Source organism: Saimiri boliviensis, chromosome 8 (genome assembly GCF_048565385.1).
Source record: "Saimiri boliviensis isolate mSaiBol1 chromosome 8, mSaiBol1.pri, whole genome shotgun sequence".
Taxonomy (NCBI): Eukaryota; Metazoa; Chordata; class Mammalia; order Primates; family Cebidae; genus Saimiri; species Saimiri boliviensis.
The window spans coordinates 19,681,000-19,698,930 of NC_133456.1; the positions used below are offsets into that span (position 1 = coordinate 19,681,000).

General features: G+C 48.0%; 1 protein-coding gene across 3 annotated transcripts in view; it reads right to left on the bottom strand.

Annotated features, from left to right (window-relative positions):
- The window catches only part of BDH1 (3-hydroxybutyrate dehydrogenase 1), a 44,733-nt gene extending 27,138 nt beyond the window's left edge, over positions 1 to 17,595 (bottom strand). The window contains exons 1-3 of one of the 3 annotated variants that reach the window (XM_074404066.1): positions 17,395 to 17,595; positions 12,379 to 12,497; positions 4,699 to 4,823 (exon numbers count right to left, since the gene is read on the bottom strand). In XM_074404066.1, coding sequence (XP_074260167.1) covers positions 4,699 to 4,781 — 83 coding nt within the window. In that variant the 5' untranslated portion in view covers positions 4,782 to 4,823; positions 12,379 to 12,497; positions 17,395 to 17,595. Of the gene's footprint in view, positions 1 to 4,698; positions 4,824 to 11,644; positions 11,890 to 12,378; positions 12,498 to 17,394 lie in introns of those variants that run through there. The other 2 variants (XM_010336940.2, XM_003926189.4) reach the window with 2 other exon arrangements.
- Positions 17,596 to 17,931: the final 336 nt, after the last annotated feature.

Consider the following 17,931-nt stretch of genomic DNA (forward strand, 5'->3'; position numbering starts at 1 on the left):
TGTAACCTCACATGGCAAAGGGGTGGGGAGTCTCTCTCAGATCTCTTTTACAAGGGCACTAATCCCATTCATGAGGGCTCCACCTTCATGAACTAATCACCTCCCAGCGCCCCTACCTCCTAGTACCAATACCTCGGGGGTTAGGATTTCAACACAGGAATTTGAGGAGAACACAAATATTCAGACCATAGCACCATATGTTTAGGAAAATGTCTCTTCGTGTCTTTCGCCCATATTCTATTGAATTGTGTATTATTCTTTTTTTTGTTTGTTTTTTGAGACGGAGTTTTGCTCTTGTTGCCCAGGCTGGAGTGCAATGGCGCGATCTCGGCTCACCGCAACCTCCGCTTCCTGGTTCAGGCAATTCTCCTGCCTCAGCTTCCTGAGTAGCTGGGATTACAGGCACGCACCACCATGCCCAGCTAATTTTTTTTTTTTTTTTTGTATTTTTAGTAGAGACGGGGTTTCACCATGTTGACCAGGATGGTCTCGATCTCTTGACCTTGTGATCCACCCGCCTCGGCCTCCCAAAGTGCTGGGATTACAGGCTTGAGCCACCGCGCCCGGCCGAATTGTTTATTCTTCTAAACCATGGAATGTTGAGAGTTCTTCAGATGTCCTAGCTGCTAGTCCTTTGTTACATATGTGGTATGCAAAACTTTTCTTCTAGTCTATAACTTGCCGTTTTATCCTCTGTAACAGGGTCTACTGCAGGGGAAAAGTGTTTCGCTTAGACTCGGAAGTGGGTGACTCAGCTCCTGCCACCAACCAACAATGATGCTTGGGGAAATTACATCTGCTTTCAAGATCTCAGTGTCCTCATCTACATTCACCCATGCAACCCTTGCGACAATGGAGGAATTTTTAAATGCCCAGTGTAGTTAGTGATAGAGCTGGAACTGAAACCAGGGCTAAGAGATTCCAGAGTCTGAACTCTTAACCACTAAATAAAGTCTAATTTTTTCCTTTTATGGGGCATGCTTTTGGTGTCAAGTCTCAGAGTTCTTTGCCCAAGAACCCAAAGATTTTCTTCTATGTTCTTTTCTAAAAGTTTTACAGTTTCGGCTGAGCTCAGTAGCTCACGCCTGTAATCCCAGCACTTTGGGAGGCCGAGGTGGGGAGATTGCTTGAGCTCAGGAGTTTGAGACCAGCCTGGGCAACATGGCAAAACCCTGTCTCTACAAAACATACTAAAATTAGGCGTGGTGGCTCACACCTGTAAGTCCCAGCTACTTGGGAGGCTGGGGCAGGAGGATCACCTGAGCTTGGGAGGTAGAGGTTGTAATGAGCTGAGTTTGTGCCACTGTACTCCAGCCTGGGCAACAGAGGGAGATCCTGTCTCAGAAAAAAAAAAAAAGTTTTATAGTTTTATATTTTATATCTTAAGTCTATGATCCACTTTGAGTTAATTTTTGTATAAGATGTCAGACTTAGGTCTAAGTTTTGTGTCCATTTGCTCTACTACCATTTTTTGAAAATTTTATCTTTCCTCCATTGATTTGCTTTTCTACTTTTGTCAAAAATTGGTTGGGCATATTTGGGTGGGCCTATTTCTGGATTTTCCATTCTATTTCACTGATACATGTGCTGCTACCTCATTTTTCTTCTTCAAAATTGTTTTAGCTATTCTATTTCCTTTGCCTTTCCATATAAATTTTGGAGTAATCTCGTCTTTATGAAAAATATGACTGGGATTTTTATAGAAAGTACGCTAAACCTGTATATCAATTTGGGGAAAGGTAGTGTCTTTACTTTGTTGACTCTTCCAATTCCTGAGTAAAGCATGAGTTTCCATTTATATAGATCTTTGATTTCTTTCATCAGCGTTGTATAGTTTTCAGCATTTGAATCCTATACATGCGACCAGGCATGGTGGCTCACAACTGTAATCGTAGCACTTTGGGAGGCCAAAGCAGGTGGATCACCTGAGATCAGGAGCTCGAGACCAGCCTGGCCAACATGGTGAAACTCTATCTCTACTAAAAATACAAAAACCTAGCCGGGCATGGTGGACGTGGTTGGGGGTTGCCTATAATCCCAGCTCCTCAGGAGGCTGGGGCAGGAGAATCATTTGAACCAAGGAGGCAGAGGTTGCAGTGAGCCAAGATCGTGCCATTGCACTCCAGTCTAGACAGTAAGAGTGAAACTCTGTGTCAAAACAAACAAACAAACACAAACAAAACACAAATCCTACACGTTTTGTTAGGTGTAACATGCTTTGTTACGTGTAACATGCTTTATTACACCTAAGTATTTCTATTTTTTTGAGCAACTACAAATGGTATTGTCCCCTCCATGCTGCCCTGACGATATTTACTCTACTCTGACTCAACTCTGTGCTGCCCATCTACAACCCAGGCCCCTCAACCTAACCAAGTTAATTCTCAGCCCATCCAGAAGATTCAGAATTCCCTTTGACAACCTTTCTTTCCCCTCAAGTGAGCCAGAAGCTTGACTAATGCCCCACTTTCCTAAAATTTGAGAACAAAACCTTTGTAAAAGTATTTTAACTTCCTATGGGATGATTTTTCTCCTCTATAAAAAAAAACCTCCAGCCGGGCGCGGTGGCTCAAGCCTGTAATCCCAGCACTTTGGGAGGCCGAGACGGGTGGATCACGAGGTCAAGAGATCGAGACCATCCTGGTCAACATGGTGAAACCCCATCTCTACTAAAAATACAAAAAATTAGCTGGGCATGGTGGCGCGTGCCTGTAATCCCAGCTACTCAGGAGGCTGAGGCAGGAGAATTGCCTGAACCCAGGAGGCAGAGGTTGCGGTGAGCCGAGATCGCGCCATTGCACTCCAGCCTGGGTAACAAGAGCGAAACTCCATCTCAAAAAAAAAAAAAACCCTCCAGAAATCTCTAAAAGCCGTATTTGAGACAGATCTTGCTATTTTTACGAATCACTCACTGAAAAAACAATTACAGCTAGTCACCTTCTTTCACAAGCCCTTCAACAAAGCCAAGCTCCATCCCCACCCAGATGGCAGTGGCCTCCTTCCGATGGGGCATTCCAAACTCTTCTCACAAGGTGTCCTCAGGTAGGTGGAGCCCCAGCTCCAAGCGACACCTCTGTATCTGTCAAGCAAATGCTGCTAAAAGCCAGGCCAGGAGCTGTGAATCCCAGCACTTTGGGAGGGTGAGGCAGGCGGATCACGTGAAATCTGGAGTTTAAGACCAGCCGGCCAATATGGCGAAAACCGGTCTCTACTAAAAATACAAAAAATTAGCTGGGTGTGATGGCACATGCCTGTACAGGAGGCTGGGGTGGAAGAGTTGCTTGAACCTGGGAGGCAGAGGTTGCACTGAGCTGAGATGGTGCCACATTGCCTGGGCAATGGAGTCTCAGCCTAAATGCACATTCTTCTAAAAACACTAAGCATAGAAAATATCAATGATGTAGCTCCTGGGACTTTGAATTTAACCTAACCTTCAATTTCACTCCCCACAAATAGAACAGAAGGAAAAAGGCATTTCTTGTTTATTCCTTGCTCAGACAAACTGCAAAAGAGTAAAATGTGGCATCAGAGCCCACTGAATCCCCTGGGAAAAGGCAATTCCAGACGCTCTCAAAGAAGAACAGCTGCTTGTCTAATTTGTACTTACATAATGCTTCCTTGAAATCACACAAACGAGTCAGTGAAGTCTTGGGACATTTCAGTGAACTGATTTCATTCATAACATTTTAAAAGAGCAGTTATCTGGGTGATTAATGAGACACATAAAATAAAATACCTCCTGGCACGATGGGCTGAGAAGAGCACTGCTTCACTGCCGCGGGCTTCTTACCACACAAACCCAAACTGAGAGACATTATACAACATAACCAGCCAGAGTGTCAAGGTCGTGAGCAAAAAAGATTGACGACCTGGCCCCAATAGGAAGAAACTAAAAAGACATGATACCTCCGTGTCATGTGGGATTCGGGATTAGATCCTGGACCAGAAAAAGGTCCGTCAGTAGCCACTTGGCAACACTGGAATAAGGTGTGTAGACTAGTTAGTGGTATTCCCTCAATGGTAATTTCCTGATTTCGATCATTGCAGTATGACTGTGTAAGATGTTAACATTTAGGGAAGTTAGCTGAAGGGGATCCAGAAACCCTTTGCAACGATTTTTGCAACTTTTGTGTTTAAGTCTAAAGTTACTTCAAATAACAAGGGTTTTAAGAAGTGGTATGACCAGGCAGGATGGCTCACGCCTGTAATCCCAGAACTTTGGGAAGCTGAGGCAGGTGGATCACTTGAGGTCAGGAGTTCAAGACCAGTCTGGCCAACATGGTGAGACCCTGTCTCTACTAAAAATACAAAAATTAGCTGGACGTGCTGGCGTGTGCCTGTAATCCCAGCTACTCAAGAGGCTGAGGTGGGAGAATCACTTGAACCCAGGAGGCGGAGGTTGCAGAGAGCCAAGATCGTGCCATTGTACCCCAGCCTGGATGACAGAATGAGACTCCATCAAAAAAAATAAAGAAAAAAAGAAGCAATTATGAAAGATATTCCTTTTTGCCCTGTGAACCCTGGGAAGAAATGTCTTCCCAGGACACCGCGGAGTTTCCTCTGCTAGGAGACATAGGTATTGAAAGACATCTTTGAGAATCAGGCCTCATTACCGCCTGTACCAACCATGTGCGCAAAGCTCTGCTTGCCCAGAAAGTGTCACTCTCAAGGCCGCCACCACCACCTCTGGTTGCTTACCTTGCTCCATTTTCTCTATCACAGGCACGTAGGGTTTTTCCTGGGAGCCGTGACAGGGGTCTGGAGAGGCGGGTGGCCAGCATGGTAGCGACAAGCGGTAGAATGGCCCCTTCCTCCCGGTGGTTCTGAAACACGAAACGCACCCTCAGCATTACTTTGTTGCCTTCAGGGCTTTAATGAGGAGTAGTCATGTTTCTTTCAGGTTGTGAAAGTCAAACTGGGCTGGATCGGTTCCACTCAGGTCCAGTCCTGGTACCAGGTAGTCTGCTCTGGTTGCTCTCTTAAGCTGTAGCCTCATGATGGAAAGAGTTAAGAGCCAGGGTGTCTGGAAGCCTGGGTTCTGGCTCTAGCTGTGCCACCAATGCACTGGGCAACCTTGGGCAAGCCGTCGCCCATTCATAATGTGAGCAGGTTGGCCAGATCACTGATCCTCAAACCCGCCAACTGCTGGGAGACTCAGGGACCTAACCCCTCATCAGCAAATCCTATTCCTCTAAGTTGGTGAGACACCCACCTGTGATGCCCCAAGGCATCAGCTTCACTCCTGAGGTGCCCACCTGCCTCTATAGGCAGCTTGTCCTCATGCCACATAGCATCTGACTTAGCTCTTCACCTCTTTCCCCCCATCCCAAGAAACAAGAGGCCTATGTTTCTGAGGCTGAATTCATCGGTAACTCACTATAGCAAGGAGTTTGGAGCTGCCAAGTAAGAGACTCTTGTAATTAAAACACACACACGACTTCCCCCTTCCCTCCCCATTTGAGATTAAATCAACCTTACTGCAACAAGGCCAAGAATCTCTTGGTAACACCTTAAGGCTACCAGGCATCACCACTCTTCTGCATTGACTGCTGATCAGCATGTACACGCCTTGCCCTCCTGTTGTTAACAGTGATTCCTCCACGCCTAAGGGAAGGAAGGTGGGCTGGTACATAGGTTCTGGCCTCTCCTTTGCTTACCTGGATGTAGTCTGTCATACCATTCGCAGTAATAAGGTACTGCCTGGGGGGTTCCTCCCCAGCCTGTTTGCTGCCACCCCAAACCTGACTGATCACCAGCTACCTGGGCCCAAAAGTCAGCAGCAAGTGTTAACTAAGCAACCACTGCCGGAGGCAGGTGGGGGCGTTTAATCTGTTTAATCCTCGGGAAAGAAAAGCAGGCAGGAATCTCTGGCTTATAGTATCTTTCCGGAACTACAGTAAACTCTCGCTAGTACTCCTGCCTCTATTTGCCACGCTCATTTGCAGCACTGCAGCCTGAGAAACCTTTTTATTGATTGATTGATTGATTGATTGATTGATTGAGACAGAGTCTGTCTTCCAGGCTGGAGTGCAATGGCGCGATCTCAGCTCAATGCAACCTCCGTCTCCTGGGTTCAAGCAATTCTCCTGCCTCAGCCTCCAAGTAGCTGGGACTGCAGGCACCCACCACCACACCCAGCTAATTTTTTTCTATTATTTTAGTAGAGACAGGATTTCACCATGTTGGCCAGGACGGTCTCGATCTCCTGACCTCATGATCCGCCTACCTCGGCCTCCCAAAGTGCTGGATTACAGGTGTGAGCCACCGCGCCAAGCTGAGAAACCTTTTTAACACCAGTCAGGCTCTGCGACTCCCTTGTTTAAAGCCAACTTTCCATGCCTGCCGGGGCTGGCCTCTACCTCCCTGGAGGCCTCTAGCTCACCAAGCCGCCCTCCTCTTTGCTCACTGCACTGCAGCCAGCACTGACCCTGAGAGCTCCTCACCTATGCTAGGCTGTCTCCTGCCTGAGTCCTGGCTCCTGCTCTGCCCTCATCCTGGATGCTGAGTCCTCTGACTCCCTTACTAAAGTGGCTCCCATGCAACACACAGCTTGGTCTCTGTAAGATCACGCTCATAGCAACTACCTTAATCCAAAATTATCCTGTTTATTTACTTTATCTTCCTCTAATAGATCATCAGCTCAGTACACAGGAGCACCCTGTCCACCTGGTTTGCTACCAAATCCTCAGTGCCTAGAACGAGCCTGACGCAAAGGAGGCACTCTGAGTCCCTGGGGTGTGGACAGGAGTTGAGTGGGCTCCCACAGGGCAGATTGGAGGTGAAAAGTCAGCCTGTGGCCACAAAAGAAGGTTCCACAGTAAGCACCTTGCAGAGGGCAGCAGAATGAAGACCAGACTGGCTTTTTATGGTTCTATGGAAGGCACAGGCCCATGTTGGCTCAGACTTTTTAATGAGGCACCCCCTCCCGCCATCTAAGTACTGACCGGCTCGCTGCGTACACACATCTCTACCTCCTCCCGCCAAGACCTGGGACCAGAGTCTGAGGTCACCATCACCGGGAGACTTCCAATTCAGTCATCTATAATTAAAGTCTTTTCCACCCCTTAGCTCAATGCCTGTGGCAGAAAATGCTTTAATATGATCTCCAAATAGAGAGCTGCTTTCCATTTGTTTTCCTTAAAGTCAGCAATATTTAAAAGTACTAAAGTCAAAATAGTTCGAAGTGCATAAAAACTCAGTCCTTGAACAATGCACTATTCTCAATGTAGTCTGTTACATGCATGTTTCTGAAACCTGTAGCTATTTCCACTGCAGGGCTCCCAAGGACTTCTCAGCGTTGCTGTTTGTCATCTTAATGTTCTGTGCCAGGCTTTGTTCTCTGTAAATATTAAGTTCTCAAACTTCAAGTACCACTCTCTTGCCTTTTACTTTGGGAACAGAAATGGTTGTGGGAGGTGGGTTGCTCAGTCTCCTCAGCCTTGAAAGTCAAGGAATTAGTTGCCCCCAAGGTGACTGAGCACACGGGGCTTGACTCCCAGGGACCAAACTCATAAGATACTGTCACAAAATCAAGATGCTCACATATCAACCTATAATCTTGGAGACATTTTTCTAATGCTAGAAACACTTGGGCCTTCTCTCAAGGGCACACCCTCCCCACTGTCAAGGTGTTAACACATGGAAAGCACTCCTACTCCAGGAAAAAAGAAAACTATGCATCCTTGCCTCAATGCTGGGCTCACTATGTTCCATTCTGACATGACTCTTGCAGAGGTCTGTTAAATGTACATTTTTGGTGCTGCAAAAGAAGTAGCATCAGCCGGGCGCGGTGGCTCACGCCTGTAATCCCAGCACTTTGGGAGGCTGAGGCGGGTGGATCACGAGGTCGAGAGATCGAGACCATCCTGGTCAACATGGTGAAACCCCGTCTCTACTAAAAATACAAAACATTAGCTGGGCATGGTGGTGCGTGCCTGTAATCCCAGCTACTCAGGAGGCTGAGGCAGGAGAATTGCTTGAACCCAGGAGGCAGAGGTTGCGGTGAGCCAAGATCGTGCCATTGCACTCCAGCCTGGGTAACAAGAGCGAAACTCCGTCTCAAAAAAAAAAAAAAAGAAGTAGCACCAACCCATATAGCACCAACCAAAATATATAGGTTGCTTCCGAATCTCAGCTGTTGTAAAAAAGCACTGGAACAAACATGGGAGTACAGATATCTCTTCGATAGACTGATTTCCTTCCTTTTGGGTACATACCTAGCAGGGCGATTGCTGGATCATATGGTAACTCTATTTTTAGTTTTTGGAGGAACCTCCAAACTGTTCTCGGTAGTGGTTGTACTAATTCACATTCCCACCAACAGTGTATGAGGCATAATTAATTCTCAGTTTTGACCTATATTCTACGAATGGCTCAATAGAGACCTTATAATGACAACACGAACATGTGCTTCCCCCATTCCACTCCTCATCTGTCCTTCTGCAAGACTAAGTGTTACCAGAGCTGTCAAAAATGCCATAATTATAACTGCCAGATCAAGCGGGCATTCTCTCGCTCGAAGAACAGGGCTTGCCTACCAAATTAAAGACAAGCTACTAAATGAGGGAGTCTCCAGACTCTGTACTTGGTCTATTCTCACCACCATGACATGTACTCACAGCTTTAAATATGATTCACATGCTGCCAACTCCCAAAGGTTGATCTCCAACCCAGGCTTCTCCCCTAAACTCAGACTTACGTAAACAACTGCCCAACCAAATCTGCACTTGAATGGTTATTAGGTATCTCAAATGTAACCTGTCCAACACTGAGCCTGTGCTATTGTCCCGCAGACCTGTTCCCCTAAATCGTCCTCATTCTCGACTCCTCTTTCTTGTACATGCCACAGCCCAGCACTCAGCAAATCCTATTGATGCTACCTTCTCAATGTATCTAGGATCCTCTGTTACCAGCCTAGTCTAAGCCTTCATCCCTTGTTGCCTGGATTATTGCAATAGCCTCCCAACTACACTCCCGTTCCACTGTAGTTCCTTCAGATTCTGCTCGGCACAGCCTGCAGGATCCTACGGAACGTAAATCAGATCATGTCATGCCTACACCAAACTCCTGCCAGAGTAAAAGCCAAAATCTAGAGTTTGCCTACAAGGCCCTCTATGTTCTCAGTCCCCATTGCCCCTCTGACCTCATTGCTACCTTGTTCACTGTACTTTGGTCACACTGGCTTTCTTGCTGTCCTTGGAACATGGCAAGCCAGCTCCTGCTTTAGGGCCTTTGTCCTTACTGTTCCCTCTACCTTGAACACTCTTCCCCACATATCCACAGGGCTCATTCACATCAGTCCTTTACTAAAATGTTCACTAAGACATGCTCTAGCCACCCCATCTATCCCATCCCAACCCTGACTTTTATCAATAATCCTTCTCTGCTTCCATTTTCTCCTCCTCCTCCTTGCCACTTTATTACATTATAGCATTCTACATGTTGTACATATTTATCTTGTTTGTTGTCATTCGGTCTCAGGATGCAAGCTCTTTGAGAACAGGAATTTTTGTCTGTTTTGTTCACTGTTGTATCTCCAACATGTGCAACAATTCCCTGCACACAACAGACACATAATATTTATTTATTGATTTATTTATTTATTGAGATAGAATCTCATTCTGTCACCCAGGTTGGAGTGCAGTGGTGCAATCTCGGCTCACTGCAACCTCCACCTCCTGGGGTTCAAGTGATCCTCCTGCCTCAGCCTCCCATGCTTGTAGCTGGGGTTACAAGTATGTGCCACCATGCCCAGCTATTTTTGTATTTTTAGTAGAGACTGGGTTCCACCATGTTGGCCAGGCTGGTCTCAAACTCCTCACCTCAAGAATCTACAAGTATACTTTTCTACTCATCAAATCATTTGCTACATTATCCCTCAACAAGTCCTGTACTTTCCAATTTCCGAGGCTTGTTCATCCCATACCAAAGTGATTGCATCTGACCAAGTCCATCTGACCAAGTTCTAATTGGTTCAAATAATTCCCCCAAGCTGCCTTTCCTAATCCCCTAATTCAAAAACCTTTTATCCAGTCTCCTTCCTTCTGTGCCTCTATAGCAGCACCTACCTGGCCAGGGTTGTATTCGAGGGATTTCTGTTTATAAACATTCGCAAGCCCCCATCCTACCACCAATCCCCACCTGGACTGTGAGCACCGTACAGCCAGGACCCACATGTTCAATCACTGCCTTCTTGCTCCTCCCAATATCAACTGTGTGGTCCCTCACAGGAAGCAGACGCTCTGTAAATGTGTACTGAGTGAATCCAAAAACTTCACAAATTTCAAGGGTCAGCTTCCTCGCCGTCCAGGGATATACACGCCCTGTGCAGAGCCTGGCTCCAACGCCTCTTGCAGCAAGGACGTTCGCCAGGACATTTGCTGTGTCACAGAGGATCCTGGCAGCGCAACGCCTATAGGTAGCCCTCCACAGTGAAATATGTGCCTCGTGCCTCTGTAACCCCTCAAAGTAAGAACTGCAGGGTGACTCTGCATCAGCTGACTACAGGCAGATTTCCTGGCTGACTGGCTGGGGAAAAAAAGGCTGAGTTCGATGCCACACGCAGTCCCAAACCCTTCCCCAGAAGGGCGCAGCCTGGAGGCGGCCGCGCGCGGGACGCACGCACAGGGCGCGTGGACCGCTCGGGACCGGTTAGAGCGCGGGGGCACACAGGGTATCTATCAAGCGCGCTCCAGCACCGAAGCAGAGCGCGAGAACGCCCGAGACCGCAGCGCAGCCAATCCCAGAGCCGCGCTCCCCAACGGCGGGCCGGAGGGCGGGGAGCGAGCGGGCTCGGCCAGGGCCGCGCCTCCCATTGGTTGAGGCGGCACCGCCCAGACAAAGCCCCCAGGTGCTCGCGCTAGTGCGCCGCCTAGGCTCCAGCCCAGGCAAGTCCCGGGCCCACCACCACTCTGGCATCCCCAGCCTGCCCCCGCGGCTTCTCCTCCTTCCCCGGCCCTGCGACCCCTCTGGTCCTCTAGCAACCGTCGGCTCGGCCTTGCTCAGGCAGCTGGCCCGGCGGGCTGCCCGCGGTCCAGCCTTCACCTGGGCGCTGCGGCGCGGAGGGAGCACTCCCCAAACGCAGGGAACGGAGCCTCTGGGAGGACGTGGGAGGAGGAGGAGGGACGGGGACAGGACCGGGAGATGCGGTCGGAAAGGGGACAGGGCCTAGAGCCCGGGGCTGGAAGGCAGGACACACGGCTTGGGTCTAGGCTGGCTCGGCCTTTGACTACGACGTGACCTTGAGACGGTTCCTTCCCTTCGTGGGGCCTGGGTCCCCTTCGGTAAACTTCGCCGGCAGGAAACAATGAGTCGTTTCACCTGGAGCTGCAGGGCCGCGTGTTTAACCCACCGCCTCCTCCTGCTTGGCACATTATTCCAAATAATAAACGCCAGATGATGCTGCCGGAGACGCCCACAGAGAAGCCGAGAGGGTGGCGCATGAGGACCCCCTGTGTTCTGGCCAGATGGTCCATCCTACCCTTACCCCGCTGCGGCCGCGCCCTCGTCCAGTAGGGAACGAGGCCCCCTTCCCCACCCGTATCCCGGCTGCCGGGCTAAGGGAAAGCGCGAGGCCGAACCAAACCGAGCAGAGGGCGCCGAGGCATCCCGCCCCAGCTGCAGAGACGCGGACCCCTCCTCTTACCCAAAACCAAATGGGCAAGGGCCTCCTCTGCGGAGGGCTCGCCGATGCGTTCGCCTTCACCCGGCACCGCGCAGGTGCCCGCGCTCCTGTCGGGAGAGCCGAGTGGGGGCGCTGCCGCCGGGTCCTTCTGGAAGCCCCTCCACCCGCACTCCGGGCCTGCGGCCTCGGCCACCCGGAAGCGCCTGCTCACTTAGCGCGCGCTGGGGCTGCGCTGGGCGGGGCCCAGGGCGGCGTGGCTGTCAGTGGGGGCCCCGAGACGCCTCCTCCACCCTGGGCGCCCGGCCTGGCCCTCCTCCCACCGAAGGTGCCCGGATCACTAGGCGCCCGGTGCGGCCGTCTCGCCCCTAAGCCGGGCTCCAGATTTCCCTGCCGCCTCTCGCTCCGGGACTGCGTGGCAGGGATAGGGGCCGGGGAGGTGGAGCCAGGTGCGGAAAGGGTTTTAGCCTCCCGGGCTGCGGCAGGGAGGGGAGGCAGCCGCTCCCCGAAGTCAGGAAAACCCTGGTAAGGAAGAGGCTCCTTCCAAGTCCTGTGCGTGTTGCTGTCTTTAGAGCTCATTAGGGTTGGTTGGTTTTTAAATTTCTTTTGATCCGATAAATGTATTTAGAGGCCGGGCGCTGTTGCTCATGCTTGTAATCCCAGCACTTTGGGAGACCGAGGCGGGTGGAGATCAGGAGTTCGAGGCCAGCCTGGCCAACATGGTGAAACCCCGTCTCTACTAAAAATACAAAAATTACCTGGGCGTGGTGGCGCGCCTGGTAAGCCCAACTACTCGGGAGAATGAAGCCGGAGAATCTCTTGAACCCGAGAGGTGGAGGTTGCAGTGAGCTGAGATCGCGACAGAACCAGACAATGTCTCAAAAAAAAAAAAAACTTTTTAAAAAAAGATTTTTCTGGGGCCGGGCGCGGTGACTCAAGCCTGTAATCCCAGCACTTTGGGAGGCCGAGGCGGGTGGATCACAAGGTCAAGAGATCGAGACCATCTTGGTCAACAAGGTGAAACCCCGTCTCTACTAAAAATACAAAAAAATTAGCTGGGCATGGTGGTGCGTGCCTGTAATCCCAGCTACTCAGGAGGCTGAGGCAGGAGAATTGCCTGAACCCAGGAGGCGGAGGTTGCGGTGAGCCGAGATCGCGCCATTGCACTCCAGCCTGGGTAACAAGAGCGAAACTCCGTCTCAAAAAAAAAAAACATTTTTCTGAATTTTATTTTCTTCCAACACGGAAGGTAAGATTTCCTGTTTCCATGACATAGAAGGAAGATATGTCATGCAAACTGAAGCTAGACAAACTTCAGAAGAAAATAACAGCAATCTTATATATATATACATAAGCCACTTTCATACCTGCCTACTGATGTATGAACTTCAGAGTAATGTGTTTTATATCAATTTTCCAGGATTGTTCTTTTGTTGTTTTTCTACCTTTCTCCCCCTATTTTCTCTTCGCAGGACATGAGACTTCACAACCTTCTAAATACGAGCTTTCCTAATAACTTGGGACCTCCCCGTCTAGAAATAAACCATCCTTCCTAGCCATGAAATACTAGATGAAACCTGGGAACAGAGTGTCATTTTCTCCTAATGCTTTCTCCAAAATATTTTTAAAAAGGGAAGGGGGGAAATGTGAAAGGAAAATAAGTCTTGGGGCCCTCAAAAATCACTAAGTGAAGGGAAAAGTCAAGCTGCGAACTGCTTAGGGCAAACCTGCCTCCCATTCTATTCAAAGCCATCCCTCTGCTCACTGAGATAAATGCGTATCTAATTGCCTCCTTTGGAAAAGCTAATCAGAAACAAGAGAATGCAAGTGTTTGTCTGTCACCTACTTGTGACCTGGAAGACCCTCCCTGTCCTGCTTTTGCCTTGAGTTGTCCCACCTTTCTGTGCAAAACCAATGTTCATTTTACATATGTCGATTGATGTTTCATGTCTCCCTAAAATGGATAAAACCAGGCTGTGCTCTGACCACCTTGGCACATGTCATCAGGACCTCTTCAGGCTGTGTCACAGGTGCACATCCTCAACCTTCGCAAAATAAACTTTCCGAATTAACTGAGACCGGTCTCAGATTTTCAGGGTTCACAGAGAAATGAGACATGTCTGTAAGCTAAATGAATTGTTAGAACTCCTGTAAGTCTTTTAAAGAGAGATAAATAAGTGTCATCAGAGATCTAATAAGGGTTCAGGATAGACTTTGTAGAAGAAATAGTATTCTGAAAGCTTCTCAGTCAGAATGAAGCACCCCTAAAAGAGGCCCCTGTCCTGAGAGACCATGGTGTTCTCTCCTATTTCCCTCCTAGCTCACGCTCTCCTTCAATACAAGCTGAATTTAATCATTTCCAGCCCTCCCTTGCTGGATCTGGCCCTGTCCAGGGTCTGAATGCCAGTCATCCTCTCTGCCCTTAGTATTAAGTGCTCAGTGTTAACTAGGGAGGGACAGTGCAGGCTAAATCCTGCCCTTAGGCAGCCACTCCAAGTCCTCACAGAGCCAGTGTGCAGCCTGCTTTGCTGAGTTATACTGGGGGATACAGAACAGAAACATTATCTCCTGCCCCAACCCCCCCCCAGTTTTCTGTTTGTTTTGATGCAACTGAATTTTCTTAAAGGTTTTTTTTTTTTCCCCTAGAAATCATACCTTTAATCTGCAGAATTTTAGAGGTATCGAGCAGCTTTTTCTGTAAATCTGCAGAATTTTAGAGGTATTGAGTAGCTTTTTCTGTAATTGAAGGAAAGAAGCCCAGTATATTCTTCTGTGCTGCTTCTAAAACAAAGCTGTGGCAATCAGAATCCACTATTTTTAAAAAAGCCTGTGACAGCTCATCTGAATGTGATTGTAATACTGAGTTCCGTGGATGAATGAGAACTGGAGGAGCTGCCTTTTCCTTCCAGTGAATGAACTAGTAAAACAAGTGCTTGACTTTAAGGGGAAAAGAGGGGGAGTATCAGGCATCCCCACCTGCTTTTTGTCTCAACTCCACCTCTGTAGCTTTGCAGGGTACGCCCTCCCTCCTGGCTGCTTTCATGGTTTAACTGTGTCCTCACCCAAATCTCAACTTGAATTGTAGCTCCCATAATTGCCACATGTTGTGGGAGGGACCCAGTGGGAGATAATTGAATCACGGAGGCGGTTCCCCAATGTGCTTTTCTCTTGCTAGTGAATAAGTCTCATGAGATCTAATGGTTTTATAAGGGGAAACCACTTTAATTTGGCTTCATTCTCTTGCCTGCCACCATGTAAAATGTGCCTTTTGCCTTCTGCCATAATTGTGAGGCCTCCCAAGCCATGTGGAACTGTGAGTCTATTAAACCTCGTTTTCTTTATAAATTACTCAGTCTTAGGGCTGGGCGCGGTGGCTCACGCCTATAATCCCAGCACTTTGGGAGGCCGAGACGGGTGGATCACGAGGTCAAGAGATCGAGACCATCCTGGTCAACATGGTGAAACCCCATCTCTACTAAAAATACAAAAATTAGCTGGGCATGGTGGCGCATGCCTGTAGTCCCAGCTACTCGGGAGGCTAAGGCAGGAGAATTGCTTGAACCCAGGAGGCGGAGGTTGCGGTGAGCCGAGATCGTGCCATTGCACTCCAGCCTGGGTAACATAAGCGAAACTCCGTCTCAAAAATAAATAAATAAATAAATAAATAAATAAATAAATAAATAAATAACTCACTCCTGGGTATGTCTTTATCAGCAATAAGAACATGGCCTAATACACATGTAAACTTTGAAAGATGGCCAAGCATGGTAGCTCATGCCTATAATCTCAACACTTTGGGAGGACAAGATGGGAGGATCACTTGAGCCCAGGATTTCAAGACCAGCCTGGGCAAAAAAGCAAGACCTTGCTTCTACAAAAAATTTAAAAATTAGCCAGGCAAGTTTGTGGCAGGCCAGGTCTTTCTAATGGCTAAACATGTAGGCCTTCGTAACAAGTGTTTCATCACTGAGTGATTAAGTTAATATTAAAAGCTAGTAGAACCAGTGCCCTATACCAAGGCTGGAATGTAACAAAAGCCCACAAACAGTTGCCTAGCCCTTTCCTAGGCCTTGAAGCATAACAAGATAACAAAGGAATTCTTTTTTTGTTTTTCTGAGACAGAGTTTTGCTCTTGTTACCCAGGCTGGAGTGCAATGGCGTGATCTCGGCTCACCGCAACCTCCGCCTCCTGGGTTCAGGCAATTCTCCTGTCTCAGCCTCCTGAGTAGCTGGGATCACAGGCACGTGCCACCATGCCCAGCTGATTTTTTGTATTTTTAGTAGAGATGGGGTTTCACCATGTTGACCAGGATGGTCTCCATCTCTTGACCTCGTGATCCACCCGCCTCAGCCTCCCAAAGTGCTGGGATTACAGGCGTGAGCCACCGCGTCCAGCACAAAGGAATTCTTAACAGGACCCATTTGGGATTAAACAAGTTTTATTGTGGGTCTTAAGAAACTCCCCAGACCTTCACAAAAAAAGCTTTCTTGAGGACTAAAGGAACTCCCCAAAACTCTGTGATTTAGCAGGAGATAAGATAAGAGTAATCACCCTAGCACCTGGACCCATTTAGATTAAGTAAATTAATTGAGAGTCCAGAGGAAGGCCTTGAGGACTCAGATTTTAGTTACAGATTAGAAGAAATCAATCACTTATGTCTTTAGGTGAATACACACATACACATAGACATATAGCTTAGAAGATATATAAGCTCCGGAAACTTTGTAATTTTGAACTGGTCTTGTGATGTTTTCCAGGCCTTCTCCCTGTACTCAGTTACAGCAGTGAACTCCCTTCTTTCCCAGTTTATCCGCATCTCATTACTGGGCTGCAAGAATAAGCAACCCAACCTTCTGTTTGGTCCAGGAACAAGTTGAGGTGTACCTGCCCATAGTGACAGCTACTCAAGAGACTGAGACAGGAGGATCCCTTGAGCCCAGGAGTTTGAGGCTGCAGTGAGGTATGATTGCACCACTCTACTCCAGCCTGGACAACATAGCAAAGCCCCATTTCTAAATAAATAAATAAACAAACAATTCTGAAAGACAAAAGTATGTAATGAGATTCTCAACCCCTAAAACTGATTTGATTTTCTGAACTTCAAATTCTGTTTTTTTCGATGAATATCTAATTTATTACAATAAGCTGTTTTAAAAAACAAGATACAAAACCACATGCTTATTTTGCCTAATTCTTTTTCCAGTTCTTTTCCCTATGAATATATATTGTTTTTACTTCTGCCTACTGCTACCAGGGACAGAGCCTGCTCTTTTTTTTTTTTTTTTTTTTTTTTTTTTTTTTTTTTTTTGTGAGATGGAGTTTCGCTCTTGTTACCCAGGCTGGAGTGCAATGGCACGATCTCGGCTCACCGCAACCTCCGCCCCCTGGGTTCAGGCAATTCTCCTGCCTCAGCCTCCTGAGTAGCTGGGATTACAGGCACGTGCCACCATGCCCAGCTAATTTTTTGTATTTTTAGTAGAGATGGGGTTTCACCATGTTGACCAGGATGGTCTCAATCTCTTGACCTGGTGATCCGCCCGCCTCGGCCTCCCAAAGTGCTGGGATTACAGGCTTGAGCCACCGCGCCTGGCGCCTGCTCTTTCAAATAGAAAATCTAATTACAAAGCTGTTGCCTCTCTGTTTGGGTTAACAGAGCCTTTTCGAAAGGCCTATTCGCTCCTCCTCAGCCTCCTCCCTCTCTACTAGGCCTTACCCACGGCTTGAATTTTCTTCTCACTGACAGCCCTCACATTCAAGTTCAGCTTTCTCTCACCTTAGCCAGCGGGTGCTACCAGGGTTCCCTCAGCACTATCAGCCCGCAGGATCCTCTCCAAGCAAGTGACCAGCCAGATCCTCTTAATTCTCAGTTGACAGGGTGTATAGACACCCTGAAAACCTTCTCCAGGCTTTCTGTGTATTCTTTCAATGCTTGCCTTTAGCTGGGAAGGGACATTCACATATGTGTGATAAGTAAAGCCGGGTGGCTTGGGATGTTTTTATGTTTACCCTTACACAGGCAAAGTTCAACAGCTTTGTAATTGTTTGTTTAAGTTTAAAATGTCTGTGAGTTTGGCCCTCTGACAAGCAGAGGGTCAAGAATCGATGCTGCTGCTTAGAAATACATTAAAAATAAATGATGCCAAAGGGCAGCTCCCACTGACTCCATCTTTAGCTCTCCCTGCCAGGTATGTGTGGGCACAAATGAGCACAGGAACCGGCCTGAACAGGGTGAGAAATCTTCAGAGACTGCCCTGAGCATAGCCCAGAATCAAGACCTAAGAAAGATTTCAAAATGGCCAAGTGGCTTTAG